The sequence below is a fragment of the Oncorhynchus clarkii genome, chromosome 16 (genome assembly GCF_045791955.1).
Source record: "Oncorhynchus clarkii lewisi isolate Uvic-CL-2024 chromosome 16, UVic_Ocla_1.0, whole genome shotgun sequence".
Lineage (NCBI taxonomy): Eukaryota > Metazoa > Chordata > Actinopteri > Salmoniformes > Salmonidae > Oncorhynchus > Oncorhynchus clarkii.
This window is the reverse complement of record NC_092162.1, coordinates 12,958,831-12,980,546: the sequence shown is the minus strand read 5'-3', so window position 1 is coordinate 12,980,546 and position 21,716 is coordinate 12,958,831. Positions and strand designations below refer to the sequence as shown.

At 40.4% G+C, this 21,716-nt stretch overlaps 1 protein-coding gene across 3 annotated transcripts; it reads right to left on the bottom strand.

The window, feature by feature from the left end:
* Nucleotides 1-3,296: 3,296 nt before the first annotated feature.
* LOC139367986 (polycomb group RING finger protein 5-B) lies at nt 3,297-20,426 on the bottom strand. 3 transcript variants are annotated; one of them, XM_071106439.1, is made up of 9 exons: nt 20,282-20,426; nt 18,913-19,241; nt 15,671-15,767; nt 15,230-15,285; nt 15,029-15,088; nt 14,301-14,446; nt 11,660-11,758; nt 10,624-10,713; nt 3,297-7,740 (listed from the first exon to the last, which is right to left on the bottom strand). In XM_071106439.1, exons 2-9 carry the CDS (start codon nt 19,022-19,024, stop codon nt 7,693-7,695), a joined length of 708 nt encoding a protein of 235 aa, XP_070962540.1. In that variant the 5' UTR covers nt 19,025-19,241; nt 20,282-20,426; the 3' UTR covers nt 3,297-7,692. The 3 variants fall into 3 exon arrangements, with proteins under 3 accessions (XP_070962540.1, XP_070962541.1, XP_070962542.1); XM_071106440.1 differs by having other exon boundaries at nt 15,029-15,085; nt 20,282-20,383; XM_071106441.1 differs by having other exon boundaries at nt 4,260-7,740; nt 15,029-15,085; nt 20,214-20,301.
* Between the last annotated feature and the right edge of the window lie 1,290 nt (nt 20,427-21,716).

Here is a 21,716-nt window from a genome sequence, read left to right as displayed (position 1 = left end):
GGTGATGTCTCAGGTCATGTAGTATGCTGTATGTTTGTCGAAGTCCTCCTGTAGAATTGCAAATGTCCTAACCTTTAGCTTGCAAGCCTGAAACTCCAATCTGTAGTCACAAAAAGACAATTGTTCAATGCTAGTGCTATGATCACTGACAGAAGTGGGCTTGGGTCTTTCACCCTGAGGCAATAATTGAATAATATCACAGAGCCTCTCTCAGAGATATAATTGCCGCATGTTTTGGTATAGTATCACCCACTGCTGTGGATAGAATGAAGATTACTCATACAAATAAGCACAGTTTTTCAGTACCTACGCCACAGCATGTTAAAGCTGCAATATGTAACTTTTTGGGTGACCTGACCAAATTCACATAGAATGTGAGTTATGGATCTGTCATTCTCATTGAAAGCAAGTCTAAGAAGCTGTAGATCTGTTCTATGTGTGCTATTTCCATGGTTCCCGTTCTTTAGTTTCCTTTTTGCATCTTTTACTTTCAGTTTTGTATACCAGCTTCAAACAAATGAAAATACAATACACTATACTTGCTTGTTTTGTCATATAAACTGAAATTAAGCTAACTATTAGAATTTTAGCAACCCAATGAAAAAGCGGAGTGATTTCTGCATAGAGCAGCTTTAAGTGAAATGTAGTAAGTTTAGTGGCACTGAACATATTTAAGAATTAGTCCCAGACAGACAAGTTGAAGAAACATTGGGAAACGGCACAATAAATTGGGTGAATTTTGGCCCATTCCTCCTGACAGAGCTGGTGTAACTGAGTCAGGTTTGTAGGCCTCCTTGCTCGCACACGCTTTTTCAGTTCTGCCCACAAATTTTATATAGGAATGAGGTCAGGGCTTTGTGATGGCCATTCCAATACCTTGACTTTGTTGTCCTTAAGTCATTTTGCCACAACTTTGGAAGTATGCTTGGGGTCATTGTCCATTTGATTTTCACATGATGATTGATGTCAAGCAAAGAGTAACTGAGTTTGAAAGTAGGCCTTGAAATACAGGTACACCTCCAATTGACTCAAATGATGTCAATTAGCCTATCAGAAGGTTCTAAAGCCATGACATCATTTTCTGGAATTTTCCAAGCTGTTTAAAGGCACAGTCAACTTAGCGTATGTAAACTTCTGACCCACTGGAAATGTGATACAGCGAATTATATGTGAAATGATCTGTCTGTAAACAATTGTTGAAAAATTACTTGTGTCGTGCACAAAGTGGATGTCCAAACAGACTTGCCAAAACTATAGTTTGTTAACAAGAAATGTGTGGAGTGTTTGAAATACGAGTTTTAATGACTCCAACCTAAGTGTATGTAAACTTCCGACTTCAACTGTATATCATAAGACCTTTCTTTGAGGACCTAGTTACACCCTAACACAGTAATCTGAAATTCCTGGTTTACAGGCCACATCGAGCCTGCAAGTCACATATTGCTGGCTTGCAAAGTGATGAGGAATTCCAAACAATCAACCTGCAATAGAGCATGCTGGGAAATGATAATGATGGGAGTGGTTTTGAGCAAACATGAATTTGTAATTTTACTCAACAAGCTTTTTCAAAAGTGCACCTCACAAACAGAACAATCTTGAGCAAATTAAAATATAGTGTTGAGCAAACTAGAAATTGTATTGCAGATGGTTGCCTTGATATTTTAAGATGAATCGACTATAATGCTATTTTGAAGTCCATTCAATTTACAGAATAACGCTGATTAAACTATTAGCTCCATTTTTTTTTTTTTTTACATTGTCCATAGTGTGTGTCTGTATGCAAGCACAACGCCAGCAGTAAAAATGTGACCTGTTTAATGTGAAAACATAGGGGGACATGGCATTGTCATGTAAATGTTTGCAGCTGAGTAAATACTCCTCCAATTATAGCCAATCAGCAGAGGAGCCAGTTACTTGCAGAGGGAGAAAAAAAGTGGGAAAAAATGTTCTTAATTTAAACCCAGCTGGTGCTTTGATGCTACTCTCAGCACAGATAAGAATGCCGCAGCTAGCAGAACCTAAGCTGGGTTACAGCAGTTCTCTATTGTCTCCAAGGAGAATACACTTAACTCAGGTCAGCCATGTTTTGTTTTCCAGGCCCCACAATCATGGCCATTTAGTTATGGAAGTCTTCTGACAGAGAAGAAAGAATGGGGGCCTGTGGAAAATGTGACCGTTTGGCTGAGGGACTGAATGGAAATCCAGAGACAATATTTTGGGCCAATCCAAGGAAAGCAACCGGATCAGGATTCAGACAGTGTTGACCACTCTCAGGGGATCATTCAAATGTGTGTGTGTGTGTGGACATATTTAACTATACTTGTATGGACCAGAAGTTCCGCCAAGAATAGTAAACTAACAAAAAAATGCACAAACTAGGGACATTTTGTCAGTCCCTGCAAGGAGAGGATTTAGGGATAAGGTTCAAATTAGTGTCAGGGTTAAAATTTGGGTTAGGTTTGGGGGTTAAAGCTTAGGTTCAGGGTTCTTCAAGCAAATACAAAAGCTGGCCTGGACAGCTGTGGTTGTGGACAGTAAATACCCCACTCCTCGCCCCACTCCAAAACAGCATTGGCACTTCTTCAGCACATTCTTAATGGGTTTTCTCCTGCCAAAAGCCAAGGCAGAAGTATTCAAGATGTTGATTGGTTTTAATATAGGAGAAACCTTATCCTTGGCAGATAAAGCACTGATGAAATCATGTTGAAAGTATGAGAGCCTGTCTGAAGGCTTCCACATACAGGGTAGAGCACCGAGGAGACCATGCTTGTCCATGAGAGGCAGAGGGTTTAGGTCACACTTTGTCAGGTTTAAAGATAGCACTGAAAGGAACTGGGACACCATTTGGGGTCCTTGTATTCGGGAGTGAATCAGAAAGATCAACTATACCTCTATACGAAAGAAAGAGATTTAGAGGGAGTCAATGACAATCACAAAATGCAGACCATTCCTATTCTTAAGAACAGAAGTCTTGAAACAAAATCTTTGAAACTCCAAAACATTATTTTTTTTGGACAGATAATAAGTAACTTGTCAATGATGAGTGGTGCAGCGGTCTAAGGCACTGCATCTCAGTACTAGAGGTGTCATTACAGACCCTGGTTCGATTCCAGGCTGTTTCACAACCGGCTGTGATTGGGGGTCCCATAGGGCAGCGCACAATTGGCCCAGCATCATTCAGGTTTGGCCGGGGTAGGCCACCATTGTCAATAAGAATTTGTTCTTAATTGACTTGCCTAGTTAAATAAATGTTAAATAAAAAATAAATACAAATAAAATTATGAAATGACACCAAGTTAATTCAATGAGTTCTGTATTTTGGTATTTTTGTCATCATGTCACATATAGAGCAGCTCTTGCATATGTACAGTTCTAATCTCTCTAGGAATGCTTATCAGGCACATTGACATTGAAAAATAGAATAGATTATTCTAAGCAGCATTTTAAGTTTGTTAAATATACAACATACAATTTCATTTTTAAAGAAAATATCTACAAGTTCTTCTTGTTACAAAAATACATATTGTTCATTGCAGCACAGGGACATTTCAAGAATTATTCAGTCTAAACATTTACTTTGCTGACTTTTAAAACCACTACAGGTGGGTTTTTAGGGAAAATAAGAGATACCATTTCAAACAGGAAAAAGCATGTGTGAAACAGGAAAGTACACAAGAATGCTAGGCACACTCTTAGAAAAAAAGGTGCTATCGAGAACCTAAAAGGGTTCTTCGGCTGCCCACATAAGAGAACCATTTGAAGAACCCTTTTTGATTCCAGGTAGAATCCTTTTGGTTCCAGGTAGAACCCTTTTGGGTTCCATGATGAACTCATTCCACAGAGGGTTCTACCTGGAACCAAAAAGGGTTCTCCTATGGCAACAGCCGAATAACCCTTTTGGAGCCCTATTTTCTAAGTGTGTAGGCTTCAACTAGAACTTTTACTTGTGGAAATTTGTAAAGACTTGTACTTTTAGGGGCTACCAGAAATGTGTCCAATCTGTCCATTGAGTGGTACTCCCACATAACTGCAAATTAACATAAACGTATTATTGTCAGAGATCTACTGTATGCAAAGACCCAATACATTGGCAAATTGCACTCCACATTTTGTTTCCTACCAAGATGACTTCAGTACCCTCAACATTTGTCTATGTACATCTCGGTTTAATGCATTCAGTTGTCCCCCCCCCCCCCAAAATGTGTCTACGTTAGGATTATAATATCTCTGTCAAACTTGAACAGATAAAATACAACCACTGCTATGTCTGCTTTTATTCTTTGGTGTTGAGGAGAGTGAGAAAAAGATACATGGTATGTGAAGGGGAAAAAGCCTTTAAAACGTTTGTCTAATGATCCATCATCAGAAAGAAATGGTGAGGGTTATGGCGGGACCCTTTCACGCCAGCCTGGACAGTTTTTATAGGGCAGTGATAATACATTCATGTTAAGTCATCCAGTAGGACTTCCAGTATAGTAGTAAACAGTCTAAACAAATCTCCACTATGTACAAGTGAACCATAATGCCCAATACGTTTTACATAGTGCACAAAACAGACAGCTACACATTTCAGACAGTGTTGGCAATACTCCGCTTTTTCTAACCTTCTTCCAGCAAATCTAGTCTTACAGTACTCATATTGCATTATATGTGGTAATAACATCAAAATGGAATTGAAAGGAAGAATATAACTCATGTTTAGATAGGGATATGGTAGGCAGCCATAGCTTCCTTGTCCTTGTATATGGGCGATTCTACAGAAGTGGTGCAAATTGAAGTCCCATCCCCCAAAATATATTTTTTAAACAGTTAGGTCTCCAAACCTAGGACATTTATTTACATCATGATATGTTCTAATTCAATCCAAGGCAAAACAATTTAGTACAGTCATTGTTTAACCAGCTATTTCTATTGAGATGTGTTGTCCCAAACCCTGACTCCTCAACTCCATCTTTGAAAATAAAGCACATTTTTTATGCTACAATTTGAATAGAACATCGAGTTATTATATTATTACATTAAAAGATACTGATCTAATTAGTAGTTTTGTTTAATTTAACATTTCTTGTTCAAATAAATGCTGTCCCTCCTGTTGATGGCACTACTGAAACACACACATTTAACGACTGTAGAATGAATGTGCCTTAAACCACACCCTTACAAATATCACCAGGTGATGGGATTATTTTTACATTTGTAATTTCATATTTTTTTTTGCTTTATTTAACTAGGCAAGTCAGTTAAGAACAAGTTATTATTTACAATGATGGCCTACCCCGGCCAAACCCTGACGACGCTGGGCCAATTGTGCACCGCCCTACGGGATTCCCAATTACGGCCGGATGTGATGCAGCCTGGATTCGAACCAGCTACTGCAGTGACGCCTCTTGTATTGAAATGCAGTGTCTTAGCCCATCCCTCTCCAGCATGACCACATGGTGAGTAGTCTGTCCGCACACATTTTAGAGAAAACGAGTGAGCAAGTAAGTCATGTATTTTTAAGCAGTGTCACTGCCGAACATCTAGTGTAATCAATTAATATGTAAAGCACGGTTCTGCGATGTACATCTGCCCAAATGAAAGATAGCCAGCTATATGTTAGCTATGGCGATTCTTTAAAGTCCAAAATGTGTCAAAATTGTCCAAACCAAAACGGTTACGACCAAAATAATTGACACCATAAAGATATATAGAGTTCTCATCTTTGTATCTGTGCCATTATGGTATCTGTGACAGCCTCACTGGTGCTATCTCCATGTAAAGGTTTTATGCGTCATGTTCTACCAACTGAGGAAGAGAGGACCACCATGTGGGTAGTGGACATGTGCACACTTCAAGAAAAAGCGTAAAGTATTAAGATGCATAGCCAGGAGGGGGGCTCCAACCCCCCAAGAGCCAAAACACTGACATTTGGCCAAAACATAGACACCTTTAATGTGCTATACTGTATCCTACTATACTGTGTTATACTATAATGTACTGTGCTCTACTATACTGTACTCAAATTCATCCTACTTGAGTTTCTTACAATTCATTAAAGGGCTCATGAACTCAAAACCACATCAATTCAGGGTTATAGCCACCTAGTGTGTTCGCTCCATAGATCTCTATGATTGACACTTGACACAGAAACACCTGGTATTTTGCCAAAATAAAGATAGGTAAAGTGATCATTTAAACAACTAAAAACACAATTAAATTAGATGCAGGAAGTAATTCAATCAATCAACATTTCACAGAGAACAAACGAGATGATATTTATGTTTTTACTATTTTGTTATGCAAATTTAATCTGTAGTACGTTAATCAAATTGATCACTACTGTGCACGGTTCTCCCTTTACCGCAACTTGTTCACTAGGTTTCCATAGTTACATATTTAGTAGGGTGGTAAGGAATACAGGTCAAATATGCAATACAAAGTGTGCAAGTAGCATATACAGTATGTCTACCTGACATATGTTGGAAGACAAGTTTGGGGAAAAAAAATAGGATACAAATTCTTACAAAAATTCAGCCCCCGATTTGCACGTTTTCTGTAGAATGACCCATATAAGCTATAACATGGTGCTTTTGACTCCGCTAGGCTGAATGGGGCGGCAAAGTAGCCAAGTGGTTAGAGCGTTGTACTAGGAACCGGAAGGTTGCAAGTTCAAACCCCGAGCTGACGAGGTACAAATCTGTCGTTCTGCCCCTGAACAGGCAGTTAACCCACTGTTCCTATTTGTTCTTAACTGACCTGCCTAGTTAAATAAAGGTAAAATATAAATAAAGTACAAGGAATTTGAAATGAAGAGCAGTTTGGATTTTGCACTCCACTGAAAGAGAGACATGTGGGGAAAGGCACTACCATAGTTAAAGCAGCAATCATTAGTAGACAGTAACAATAACAAACCCTATTCCCCCTGTCCCTATTTCAGTAAAAGCTAAGGATGGGGCTGGAGAAATGCAACCACTCAAATTTATAGACAGAGCTATGGATGCAAGAACTGACCATCCATGATATTACAATTATAGTTTTAACCATGTTTTGAGGATATATACGGTTTGTTTACATTTACATTGGAGTAAAGCTTATATTTTGGGTTCAGATTGGGTACGACAGTTGAACTAAGCTCGTGAGGCATTTATAAGTTATATTCTTCAAGAATCAATGGGTATAGATGGTTAATTTATATGGCCAAAAATGGACGTTGCAACTGCTGATTGCCCCTTTAATGATTAAAAACAGAAGTAAGGGGAGAGGTCATGTAAGACACTAAATCCAGCATAGATAGGAGATAGAGGGAAATATTATGGGCCGTTTGCCAGTGTACAACTTTGTCTTGGAATATCTTTCTTGTGTTGCGTAACAGTGGATTACTAGTCATTTCACTTTGTATTATTCTGAACACTTTTGAGTGATGTGGACCAACAGGTCTTCACCCTTCAGTCAATTACATTTTGGTACTTTTCCAAGCATTAATACGCCATGATAGGCATGCATGTTCTTAAACCCTTGTTGCGCTTTAGAAAGATATCTGTGAAACTGGAAGATAACATACAAGAACAGAATGAGATTAGAGGCAATAACGGACTACTGCATGCAGATGATAGGAAGACGTGGTCCTTGTCTCTTGTGCCAGGCACATCCATTCATTGTGTAGTCTGTCAATGGGCTGTTAGTGCAGGAGTAGTCCCACGTCTCTCTCCGTCAACCAAAGTCTATCCGTGGACGATATTCTAGTACCATTGGGTAGGCCTGGAAGAGAGAGATGACATTGGTCACCCTTGGACAGAATCCACTACAATGGAGACAATCAGAGAGTAAGTAACGTAGACCTTCTAACATTGTAACAGCGGTGGGAAAAGTACCCAATTGTCATACTTGAGTAAAAACATTTTTTTTTTTTACAAATGAAGCATTGTGTTTAGTCAGTCCGCCAGATATGATGCAGTAGGGATGACCAGAGATTTTCCCTTTAAGAGCGTGAATTGGACAATTTTCTTGTCCAACCAGGCATTCAAAATGTAACAAGTACTTCTGGGTATCAGGGAAAATGTATGGAGTAAAGTACATTAATGTCTTTAGGAATGTAGTGAAGTAAAATTTCTCAAATATAAATAGTAAAGTACAGATACCCCAAAAAACGACTTAAGTAGTACTTTAAAGTATTTTTACTTAAGTACTTTACAACACTGCATTGTAAGAATAGCATATGAACAGTAGGCTTGCAGGGGGCCTTTCTACCTAGAACACAAAAACAACACAATCTGACGTGCCGCTTCATCTATATGGATTGTAGCTTCGTAGCCAGGATATGCTGCAGTGGAAGGAAAGGTATGAGAGCAGAGCAGAGGGAGCGTGATAAGGAGAGAAAAGTCTGATGCCAAAACAGGTGAAAGAGAAAGACACTCCACAGACACATCATATCAAGCCGGTCTATTTTTAGACAGGTCGGTAGACATGCAGCAGCGGTAGGCAGGAGACACCTACGTACAATCACTAAGAGAAGGGAAATTAGTCGGCCCACACTGACCCACTTTCTGGTCATTTGGTCCAGCGGAGGACAGGGATTCATTCTAGGCACAGAACTATCACCTATTCTACACAGTGGGACAATCTGCCCCAGATGCCAAATTTGGTCATGTGAGGTCAGTAATACTGTCATCTGATTTTTTTTTGGGGGGGGGGGGGGGGGGGGGTTCAACGTTGATCACTACATTAAATATTGTTCTTATAAGCTAGAGGACTTTACTGCTGCCTTCCTTGGATTCTGTTCTTGGAATCAGAACATTCTGCGTAAGGACTGAGGAGTGAAGACGAGGGTATTTTAAGCTTGCCAGAACCTGTCTTTAACACAAGCCTAAATTAGCAGAGTATCATTCAAAACAGGGAAATCAATTGAATGATTAAAACTGTACAGTTTACTTGGCCTTAGGGGTGTTGTATGTTGTAACTAAACCAGGGCTTAGTGCTGAATGATTAACCAAAATGTTGCTTTTTTTTTTTAAACAGATTGTCCCACTTTGACGGTTCATTTATTTTAATTTCACTTCGTTCTACTTTTTCATGTGAGCTCAATGCACAGTTTCTCTAGAGAGAAATCAGATCAAGCCCAAACTGTGCAATGTTGTAGGGAGTTGTAGTTTCCAACAGGCCAATATTCTACATAGTAGAAAACATGGTAATTAACTTAATGACCATAATCCATTGCGTGCCTACTTGTCCGGTCTGTGTATGGCAGACAGAGCGGGAGAGAGAAGAGGCGGAAGAAGAACGTGCGATGGAGAGGATAGAGAGCAGTTGTTTCGGGAAGTATCTCTACCTGAAAATACATGATCTTGGTGATTGATAGTAGGTATTCAGCAGTCATAAAAGTATGCCTTATTTACTACTAAAATATTGATTTTGTCAGACAGCATAGGCAGCAGCTCTATAGAGATGATCAATTGGAATGAAATAATGTCATCAAATAAAACCAATGTAAAATACACAACTAAAATACTTAATTGAAGTAATGTGAATAAATTATGGCTAATAATTACTACCATCATGGAACTTTTATTAATAGTTTTATTTTGTGTAGTTAGAGCATTCAACCCACATAATGCATAGTGCATTTCTTGTTTAAAATGATAGAATCCGAAAATCGGTGAATATTTTTTTAGAATTGAACTGAAACCGAACCGACCTCAAAAAGCACTAATCGCTCAGCACTATTAAAAGACCCCTCTATTGAGCCAGTGGTGATAAACTGGCTGTGGAAGGGTAGAGTGTCAGGCGATGAGCCCAGGAACAGGCACCCTGCTGGGGCAGCTGTCAGGGGCCTTCACTGCTTTCCTCACCTGTCTTCTTGGACGAATAGAGCGATTCATGACCTAACCCTGTGCTGCCGGAGCCCAGACCTGCCTATCTAAAAGTGACAATCTTGAGCAATGGAATGAGCAGCCAAGGCGCCCGGCTAGCAAAAGTGCTTATCAGGTCAAGCTGAAGTGTGTTAGTTAGTTAGCGTGTTAGTTAGCCTAGCACACATTGCAGTAGACTTGGGGGCGCTTGGTTAAGTTTAAGCATGGTTGACTGAAGTTCAAGTGAGGATATAGTGACCACAACATAGGCCTATCTTTTGTGAGGTGAACAAGAGGAAAGTGGATTAATTGAGGAAGAGAAGCAGCTATATTTCAACTGCATTTTACCATGACCTAGCAATACCTTACTAGCCTTGCAAATGTCTCCAATAGTGTATAGTACCATTACGACGCACTGTGAAACAACAACTTAATTCACCATTCCACTTTGCAGCCTTCTTTATTTCACGGAAGAGGCATCCAAACATGCTTTGATGTGAACCTATAGTACCAGACACATCTTACTGCTGGCCTGTAATAAGCTCTGCTAACCATGCCACTACTATTTCCTGCTTGATGTATCAGTTCACACAGTAGAGTGATGGTGGCATTTTAGACGGCTAACCAGCTAATCGGCTTAAAGCCAAGCACCGACTCTCATGGAGACTAGTATGACTACAGCACCGTCATTCAGCGGCCACAGCTTATCCCCTGGCGAGAACGGTATGGGGTTTAGCATCTTTATAAACGAGGGAAATGGGGGCGGGGGCATTGATATCACTGGGGGTTTACTTACGGTTTCACCGCGAAGTCTCCACCGCGTCATGTAGATGAACTCCATGGTGTGGTCTTTTCCCATGATCTCCCCGTTGCATAGGACGTCAAGCTGCAAGGGGACACGGAGGCTGGTGACTAAGAATTAGACTACTATGGGATGACAGTCAGCACAGGCTGCTAGAGAAGAGGACTAGAGTTATACATATCTCCCTTTCTCATACTGTTCAAACAAAAGAACAAGGACTCAAATATCTCAATGGAGAGAATGTGACAGACATTGTACATAGAGAAAGCTGGGTAACATTTTATAATAGCTTTCATTATTTATCCATTAGAAATGTGTATGAATGCTTTTAAATGCCTGCAAATGTTTATAAATGCTAGAAGGCAAATATACAGTTACTACTTCTAAATAGTTAGTGAAAGTGTTACTGTGTGTATGGCATCTATGCAATCTTAGTGCTCTGGAACCCACACTCTTAGAAAACAAAAAGGGTTCCAAAAGGGGTTTTCCCCATAGGAAATCAAGAGTTCTACCTGGATCCAAAAATGTTCTACCTGGATCCAAAAATGTTCTACCTGAATCCAAAAATGTTCTACCTGGATCCAAAAATGTTCTACCTGAATCCAAAAATGTTCTACCTGGATCCAAAAATGTTCTACCTGGATCCAAAAATGTTCTACCTGGATCCAAAAAGGGTTCTTCAAAAGGTTATCCTATGGGACAGCCGAAGAAGCCTTTTAGGTTTTAGAGCGTAGGTCTTTCCCAAAGAGCGCGGGTCTTTCCCAAAGAGCGCGGGTCTTTCCCAAAGAGCGCGGGTCTTTTCCAAAGAGTGCAGGTCTTTTTCTAAGAGTTTAGCGAGAGTAAGTACTGCTTGCCTGCGAACAAGGCCAGCCCTTTCCCCCTCAACACTAAAGACACAGGAGAGGCTGCTGGAGACTGCTTTATGTGAGGCCCACACAAAACGAATATTCAATAGCATGGGCTTAATATCGGTCATACAGTAGATACATATAAAAGGGAATAGAGCACGTACAAAAGCTTCGTTTGTTACCTCATAAGAACTTGGAAGCTTTAACTTCAAGCTGAGAAACTTCTTGATTGTTCCGACTGTCACTCGGGTCGAGCACCGTATAAATTTCTTCATTAAACCCTAGAGTGGAGGTTCAGAAGATGAATTCAATGATTCAGGCACATTTATTCAGAATTATGTGAAGAGCATGCAAAGCCATACATTTCAAAGAGCCATTTTCTGGTTAATTTATTTTTTATATTTATGAATGCATAATTAAGTTCAGTTAGTGCATTTAATACTAATAGCATCCCTTTGGCACAGAGAATCATTCTATATTATACCTCAATATGAAACCATTATGATCCTCGCTCCTCTCTACCCCCTGCTCTGCCCTCCTCTCCTCTCTCCCCCTGCTCTGCTCTCCTCTCCTCTCCTCTCTCTCTCCTCCCTCCTGCTCTCCAAACCACATATTTGCTGACCAGCTTTCAATGACAGCCCAGGAAATAAAGGATAACCACACAAAAAAAAAAATCACGTGAAAGAAACATGTGGTTTTCAGACACATGTGAACAAATCAGAAATATATATATATATATACACACGTGGTTTTCAGACAAGTCTGAAGTTTCACAGGTACATTGTTTTACGCTCATGTGAAGAAAAAAAATCCCCACGTGACATTTGTTTCCCACACGTTTATTTTTCACGTTTCATTTTCACCACTTCCAGCTACATCTGGTCTCCCATCCAGAGACCGACCCTGCTTATCTTCAGAGGCAACCCAGCACTGGGATGCAGGGTGCTATGCTGCTGGAATGAATGTGCCAAAACTTGCAACTGGAAAAAAAGACAGCGAAAGCAAAGGCCAGGGTAACATAACCAAAGATAGGGAACATTTCTGGGAAAAGGGAGACATTTTATTTAATCACATTGTCAGTTATTTTATTTTTTTATCACTGAAAAAAACTTTTTTTGCATCAATTTACAATTAATTTTGTTCTTGCATTTCAAAATGATTTCCTTGCAATATTTAGTTTTGCTGTCAACTTTGGGTTCCTGTTTTTCTTTAGATGTCATTCTTTTTTGTTTGAAATCCTAAGAATTTTTGTTCTGGACTTCAGTAGTTTTCCTTGATCTTATTGGCACAAAAGTAACTCACTCACTAGAGGATTGCACCATATAATAACACTATTACCCCCTGCCACAGTTTCAGTAAAAACCTGAGGGATGGGGCTGGAGAAATGAGACCACTCAAATCCATTGACTGCGCTATGGATGCAAGGACTGACCATCCGTGATATCAACATTATGGTTATAACCAGGTTTTTAGCCTTTACAGCGGTTGTTTACATTTACTTTGTTTACAAACAATGGAGTAAAACAAGTGTATATTTTGGGTTCTGGTGGGTACGACAGTTGAACTAAGCTCATGAGGCATTTATACATTTTATATTTAAGAATCAATGGGTTCGTATCATTAACTTAGAAGTCCAAAAATGTATGTGGCAACTAAGGATTGCCCCTTTAGCAAGCAGTGACCTTCATACAGCAGAACTATGTCTTCGTTTCAACGTGATCCATTAACCTGCCTACAAAACATTTATTCTGTCCACTGTTCTGTCAATGTCTTGCAAAATCATTCCCTTGTCCTGCATTTGGGCTGTTTAGATGTTCCAGATTCAGGGTTTTCCATTCATATTTCAAGGTAGCACGTTAGTAGGTGGGGTGCACCGATCGGTATCACCTCATTAGTAAGTACGTCTTACACCAGTGCTGGCTTGCCCATCTCGTTAGTCAGAAGGTGCTAGCCCAGGTGGTATTTAAGAGTGGCTGGGCCAGTGCTCCGGTGGTCCTTGAGAGAGTGGGAATGAGAGATGTTGGAAGTGCTTGAATGCGGAATAGCACTTCCTCTTTGAGTGTGATAAAAACAAAGCCTTTTATCATGTGTTCTCCCCTTTGGTTTGCTTAACTTGCCTTTAGCTCCATATTATAACTTGGTGTGGGTTTTTATTTTGGTTAGCCTTTTCTTGGACAAATTTAGTGGGCATAGTCAACGTTGCTAGTCAACGTTCAGTGGACAACCCCCGTGAGATTCTTTGAGAACCCCTACAGAAACCCTGTATCCGTTTTTTGTTTTGGTTGTCAGTGATTTGCTTTGTTAATTCCCTTTGTTGTGAGCGACATTTTGAGTTTGTATGGAGAATAACATTATTTCAACCCCACATGTGAAAGTGAGTTTTTCACCAGCATTTTACATGTGAAACTGCAAATGTGATTTTCATGTGAATGTTTTTCAGATGTAAAACTGCATATCCAATTTTCTTATGAGGTGAAAACATGTTATTCTCCTCACACGTGAAAAAGGTGGCGTTAACATGTGAAATCTAAATTGAATACAGTAAATACGGTTTCACGTGAGAAATTTAAGCTCAATGTGAAAAACAGCTATTTCACATGTGAAACTACACATTTAACATGTGCTTTCTTTGTTGTTGTAAGGGCACAGCATCATTGTCTATCTATATTCTATTCAACTCACATTCTGAGATGTTAGACAGTTAGAAGGACATAGTTAAAAGGACATCAACCTAAAAAAGTGGGAGGAATAATGTTAGGGAGACAGGGAAGAAAAAAAAAGAACAGAGCAGCAGGGAAGAGATACCTCTCCACCATGACTTACCTTAACAACGTTCTCTCCCACCAGGCTGCTGTTGCGTAGACAGTCAAGACAGATGGCTATCTGTGGGTCACTCCTGTGGTAGTCTCCATCCCCACCACCATCATCCTCGTCATCCAGCCTGGATCTCTTCGATCGGGGGCCGTCTTCTATGACAAAATAAATGGATAAGTATGTTACGTGTGAGCAAGAGAATATACAAGTTGAGCTTGTTTTCCTTGAATTCATATAAAACTGTGAAAAGACCATTCACAAAGGGCGGTTTTGATTGATACCGATGTCTTTTGCTTTTCACCTAGAAATGCAATATCATAAAAGGCCTTTGGGACAAACTGTCGATCGTCATATTGCCATGGGGATGGCATTTGTGTCTGGTGGACCGAATCCATCCATCTTTTTAGTCATTCTGTTGTTTCCATGTGATTTGTACATCATAAACAGGGGGATCTCATCAATGCCTTGTAGAGAGTGCTGTTAAAACGTCCCCCTTCCTCCTCCCCTTCTCTCCCTCTCTCAGCCTCACAGCCACCTACAGTCACTGCAACAATGCAACCTGAGTCACAACTCCTCTCTGTCTTTGTCTGCTCACTGATCTCTCCCCACATAGAGCCTCCTTACCCATCGCCTCAATAACCAATCACAGCCCACCTCTGCCCACCCGAGTGGGTTCATTCTGGTCCCTCCTGAGGAGGGTCTTGGTCTTCATGGATACACTAACACAGATCATTTACCTTCTCCATTCTCCTTCCACTTTCGACTCCTCCAGAACTCGATCTCCTGCTGTTGTTCTTCTAGTCAATAAACAAAAAGAGAATATATGAATACACAGGGTAGGGGTTATATCATTCAGGTCAAGTAGAAAACAGCTTGGCCTATGATCAAATGCAAGATTTATATCTGATGTTGGTGGATACTAAAATGACATCACTCACTTTCTCTCAGCCCAGGAACGAGTTTGAAAATTATTTCCTCTAAAGTGTTGTCCAACCTGGTGATAGAATGAGACGTAAAGGAAGAATACAAGTACACACACACTTATTCCCAGACATTGCATCTGTGGGCTGGGCACTGGGTGAGGTCTTCAGCTGTAACCTTGGCTCCAGAATGGTGTCCAGCTGTTGCCTGGATCTCACTCCATCGTCCCCCAGCCCAGCCCACACCAGTCTTACCATCTCACTAGTCGGGTGGACAACTAAAGGGTGTAAACTCAGATCTGCCAAATTCCGGCGCCAGTTCAGTAGTGCAAAGGCCAGCATGTTTTTACTTTACTGATGGTAATCTATTCAGTAGCATTCATTATCATCCTGTGATTCTCAATAGGGAAAATATAAATGCAGATGAGATTCTGTTAGATGTAAAATTGGGTGTATTACCTTAACATCTCCCGAGGGTTGGTTTCATGGACTTGGATGCCACATTTGGGGCAGTCGTTGCTGTCTTCAAAGTGTTGGACAATACAACTTTTACAAACTGTTGACAGATGAAAGGAGAGAGAGACAAAGAATAGGTCTGTATTTGGAGAAAATCAACCAAAGTAACTATGGATTTTTATCACACCATTCAGGTGGCAAAGAAATGCCAAGATGACTGCAGTTTCTCTTTTCACATCCATTTCTCTCAGATAACCTTCACAATAAAAGGATTATATGTTGAAAACCAGAAGGAATAGCATTATAATATCTAATTTCTAAAGTTTGAACTTGATACGCATCAGAGTATCTGTTGAGCCTCGAAGCATGACTAAAAACTCAGTCCTGCAGTTGAAATTGAAACTGTTGACTAGCAGGGAGATAAGGAAGTAGTGGGCATAGCCTGGCCGGTTCTAGATGCATCCATCACACTGTAGCCAATACGACAGAACACACAGACACACAGCAACAGCGGTGAATACCACAACACACACACTATAATGTATAGCTTTATCTTTCTTTGAAGAACACCTAATCCGATTCCATGCAATACTGAGCGGAGGATTAGGCCTATATCCTATGATGTGACGTCACCAAACAGAAAAAATTAATTCTAAAAAAATCAGATCAGCAATATCTGTCACAAGAGCAGAAATATAGGTCAGTCTGCACTCTAGCAATTTCCATGTAAACAGTATATGCTTATTCACTATGCACTGGCCTATAGCCTAGATCAACGTATAGTATTATACAGAGCCATGATTACGTTCCATCTCAAAAAACAGATAAAGCAACACGTTACGGCGACACTCCCCCATGTGACCTACTTGTTGTGTGTATATAATGACATGTATGTGTAACTGATAGATGCGCACACACACGTTACATGTTAATGTTTTTAAATGTACGTACAGTGACTATTTAGAGCCATTGACTTTTTTCCACATTTAGTTACATTACAGTCTTATTATTTTTACCCCTTTTCTCCCAAATTTCATGATATCCAAATTGGTAGTTAGTCTTGTCGAGAGCTTAATCCAGAAGCCAGCCTGTGTCGGAGGAAACCCCATACACCTGGCGACCGTGTCAGCGTGCATTGCACCCGGCCCGCCACAGGGGTCGCTAGTTCATGATATGACAAGAACATAGAGCTGGCCGCCTGGCCAAACTGAGCAATCAGGGGAGAAGGGCCTTGGTCAGGGAGGTGACCAAGAACCCGATGGTCACTCCGATAGAGGTCTAGAGCTTGTCTGTGGGGATGAGGGGATGAGAGAAACTTCCAGAAGGTCAATGATCTCTGCAGCACTCCACCAATCAGGCCAGACGGAAGCCACTCCTCAGTAAAAAGGTACATAACAGCCTGCTTGGAGTTTGCCTAAAGTCACCTAAAGACTTTCAGACCATGAGAAACAAGATTCTCTGGTTTGATGAAACCAAGATTGAACTCTCTGGCCTGAATGCCAGGAAACCTTCACTACGGTGAAGCATGGTGGTGGTAGCAGCATCATGCTGTGGGGGATGTTTTTCAGCGGCAGGGACTGGGAGACTAGTCAGCAGCGAGGTAAAGATGAATGGAGAAAAGTACAGAGAGATCCTTGATGAAAACCTGCTCCAGAGTGCTCAGGAACTCAGACTGGGGCGAAGGTTCACCTTCCAACAGGACAACAACCCTAAGCACACAGCAAAGACAACGCAGATGTGGCTTCAGGACAAGTCTCTGAATGTCCTTGAGTGGCCCAGCCAGAGCCCGGACTTGAACCCGATCGAACATCTCTGGAGAGAACAGAAAATAGCTGTGCAGCGATGCTCCCCATCCAACCTGACAGAGCTTGAGAGGATCTGCAGAGATGAATGGGAGAAACTGTCGCCATTGGCGTCAGCTAATGGGCATCCTAATAAAGTCAACAACAACAAATAAACAATCCTCACATACATCCATCTGCTGTCTTAATCAACCAATAGTATGTCAGAACAACATGTCACATGTTCTTTCAATAGCCAGCACACCGCCGCACACACCTTTGTTTCCATTAAAGTCCATTTAGGGACAAGTGTTGAAAATGTATGTGAGCTACAAACACTAGAGTGGAATGCATTGCATTCCCCATGAAATGTGTCAAAGTGGTTATACTTGTCCCATATAAACTAAACTAATGTAAAGCTGTTTAATTGCATTCTGACTACTGTATTTTTTTATTTATTTAAAATTGAACCATTATTTATTTAACTAGGCAAGTCAGTTAAGAACAAATTCTTATTTACAATGACAGCCTGCACCGGCCAAACCCTAACCCGGATGACACTGGGCCAATTGTGTGCCGCCCTATGGGACTCCCAATCACGTCCGGTTGTGATACAGCCTGGAATCTATTCTGGCTATGTAGTGACGCCTCTAGCACTGGGGTACAGTGCCTTAGACCGCTGCGCCACTCTGGAGGTTACAATGAAATAGCGTAGACGAATATCAAAGACATGTTTTGCTGGGGATCTCCGAAATATACTGACATACACAGGGAAAGCAATCATAAAAACAGCCAAACCATGCTGTACTAAGCAGCTGCTGATATTTTTCATTAGGGCTAGGGTTCAATCTGACTTCTATGACAGTAAAGAAGTGACTTTGGCTTCAAACAAACTGGACCCAAACTGCTCATCCTGTGTGGAGGATATTTGTTGTCATGGTGACTGAACCTACTGATCACTTGAGATGTGTCATTCCTGGAAGTGAGCTTTTGCATCTGCCGTTCTCTTCCAATAAAACATTCAGTTCAGATGGAGAGGGCAGAAATGGAGAAGGAGACCATGTAATATGATATGTAAATCATGCAGGATGACACAGAGGAGATGGACAGAGCGCGCTCTTGACATTCATAGCACTGTGACTGTGCAAGGCCATTGTATAAAACAACAAATAACACAGCCAACTGATTCTGTGAGCTCTAAATCCCAGCCACTTTTTAGTGGTGCCATAGATGCCATTTGACATTTTATTAAATGTCCGTACTACACCAAAATAAACAAGAATTTCTAGTAGGGGATGTTCGTTGTAATGTATATCTAATAGAATACACAAATATGCCTGGATATACTGTAACCTATCCAATAGTGAAATTGTGTTTTTCTGGTATAGCCTACATTACATGATGACATGATGATTGTGGCACCTGAGAGAGAGAGAGAGAGAGAGAGAAAGGGGCTGGTCTTACAGGTATGCAGGCACTCTGTCACCGTGGTGGGCTTGATCAGGTATCCTTTGCACACGTAGCATGTGATAAAGTGGTTGAAATCCTTGACCAGGTGCTTTCTCGGTGAGGTCATCTTGGACCAGAGCAGGAGTGGTGATGAATGGGAGTGTTGTGTATTTGAGGGAAAGGAATGATGGGAGGATGAGGGCTGGAGGTCAGTGTTCACAGGACTTTCTGCAATGCTCCACACTGTTGGGTTTTCCCCTTCAGTCGCTTCATCTTAATTCAGGTTTCCCCTCCAGGGAGATATCAAGTGTGCTGCATTTTCATCTGTGTGGTGCTGTGGGTGTCTGTGAATTAAAGTAGAAAGCAGTGTTATTTGGGTATATCCCATGCTACACGTATGACATGGTTATGTCAGAAATATATCAACTTGATTGCAAAGTTGCATTAGTTTAATGAAATTGAATAAACATGTACCAAGACATCACTTCATCTTCTACATATTTGACCAAAACAAATGGATACGGGTGCATACGTGCGTTTCACCTTTATGCCCCGCCCCCTCGATGTTTTCTTAGAATTGGAAGCAACTTCAGTTCCTTCCAAAGATTGTTATGATGTAAGTGTTTAATCCCTTAATAGTAACAGTAATATAATGGAAATAGTATTTTGGAATCCAACGGTTGGAGACTACTTTGGTTAGCCTATTCAAGCGGAATGACACAATGTATCGAGAACAATATGTACCCATTGGACTTGCAAGATATTTTCGCTGCAGGATCATTATGCTTAGTTGCATGATCCCAACGTTGTTTACAATAACAGTTTAGAGTTCAGGCATTGACTAGCTTGGGTAGGCTATGACTAGAATATCCTGAGAGGAAATGTCATATGATAGAATTGTCACAGATTTGATAGCAAAAAAATCGTCAACACGCAGCAAGGAAATACATCGAGGATGGTCCCCTTTACAGTGACACAATTGTGTCTTATGTCCCTCTCATCATCACCAGGAAATCATACGCGTCATTCTTTGCGTCACCCACGATATTGCGCGAACAACATTATGGATGGTGAGTTTGACATAGTAGGCTACATACCCTGAAAAACTGACTTAAGATTTAAGTTGCTGCCATTTAAGTCGTGTAGGCAAATTGTTGGGACCGTACACCGTTACGTCGATCACTAAGACATAAAATAAACTAACGCCACGGCACACACTTGACTAAGATCAAAAAGCACATGTCCATAACTTGATAGCCCATATGACACATGATCGCATTCCCAACCCACCCAAACTTTACTATCACAGCACTTACCGGAAAAGGATACGAACAAGCATCGCTTGCTCGGCTTCTGAGTATCGAGTAGTAAACGCATTGCTTACCTTCCAGTTCAAGGCTCCATGGTCGAGATGGTGTGATCTTATCCGATAATTATACAACCTACACGCTGTATGGTGTGCGCACCGACGTTACATTAAAGTAGCGCTGAATACGGAACTGGTTTCAGAATATAGGCTAGATGATAGGAGAGAGCGGCGGAGGAGGATCCAGCGCTTGTTTACGCATTGCTGCTTTATTTTCATTCCACGACAGATACATTCTGATTGGACACAAACTAGGACGCAGCCTTCAATTAACAACTTCTGTAGTCCAGTAAAATGTTGTCTATAATATGATTAACACAACCCACTGGGCACACATCTTTAATTCAACGCGGAAATGTTGGTAATATTAGGTTGAGAAGTTGATCAATGAGATTTCCGCCTTTATTCACGACTCAACAACAGCCAGCAGTTTGTTGTATTCCCAATGTGTTATCACTATGCTTTCAAGAATCTAAAAGCACAACCAAATTCCAAACAATGTCTGATTTTTGGTTTAGTTGTCATATAAATGTGTTAGCACTGCGCTTTCAACCTTTTAAACGAACAAGAAAGTCCTAATCGGAATTAAATGTCAGATATTTTGTATTTATACTAAAACTCAATGAGTTGTTACAGTGTTTCATATAATAGAACAACCAACCAAATGGCCTGGATTGCAGTTGAGATTACATTAAAAGTACACAGTGCAAGGGTGCGACCTTTGCATGTCATCTGGAATATGCAAGCGTTCTATGATGACATAAGAAGACATTTATAGTTAAGGTAACCTCAAAATGTGGCCATGGATATGTTACTCATTTAAAGGTTGAATAAATACTGTTACGTTAGTTTGTAAGATAGCCTTAACTTTAGGCTATTTATTGTATTACAAAAGTAATATTGAATTGTGTTTGGTTGTCAATACAACCAAATATCAACATTTAGAGGACATGTAGATCTAATGCTTGGATAGTTTCATCTGAGACGTTTCTTTTAACTTTTATTTTTGGTTTAGTTTGACATGTGAATCCAACATATCATTTGTTAACTTTTCGTAAAGTTAATAGGCTATTTACTGTATTGCAAAAGTGATATTGAATTGTGTTTGGTTGCCAACGCAACCAGATATCAATATTTGAAGGACATGTATCTTTTGTGCCACTGACAAAGTCTGGCTTTAATTCCATCTAGAAATTAGTAATTGATATGTTGGATTCATGTCTCTATTGCAACAAAATCTAAGTAATTTAAAGTTTTGTTTGATTTAGTCATATTCTTTCATTTAGATTTTTGGGTTGAGAAGGAGAATGTGAATCCAACATAGAAATTTTTAATTTGTAGGCAAATTGTAATTAAAGCCAGACTTAAGTCAGTGGCACAAAATATACATCTCCTTCAAATGTTGATATCTGGTTGCGTTGACAACCAACACAACTCAACATCCAGTTTGTCT

What these genes read in the sequence shown, in the direction of transcription:
- LOC139367986 (XM_071106439.1), bottom strand. Translation starts at nt 19,024, where the DNA reads ATGACCTCACCGAGAAAGCACCTGGTCAAGGATTTCAACCACTTTATC. An exon ending in GTGGAAGGAGAATGGAGAAG is followed by an intron (nt 14,447 to 15,028) that starts GTAAATGATCTG and finishes ATTTTGTCATAG; the next exon opens with AAGACGGCCCCCGATCGAAG. An exon ending in GGAGACTTCGCGGTGAAACC is followed by an intron (nt 7,741 to 10,623) that starts GTAAGTAAACCC and finishes TCTCTCTTCCAG; the next exon opens with GCCTACCCAATGGTACTAGA.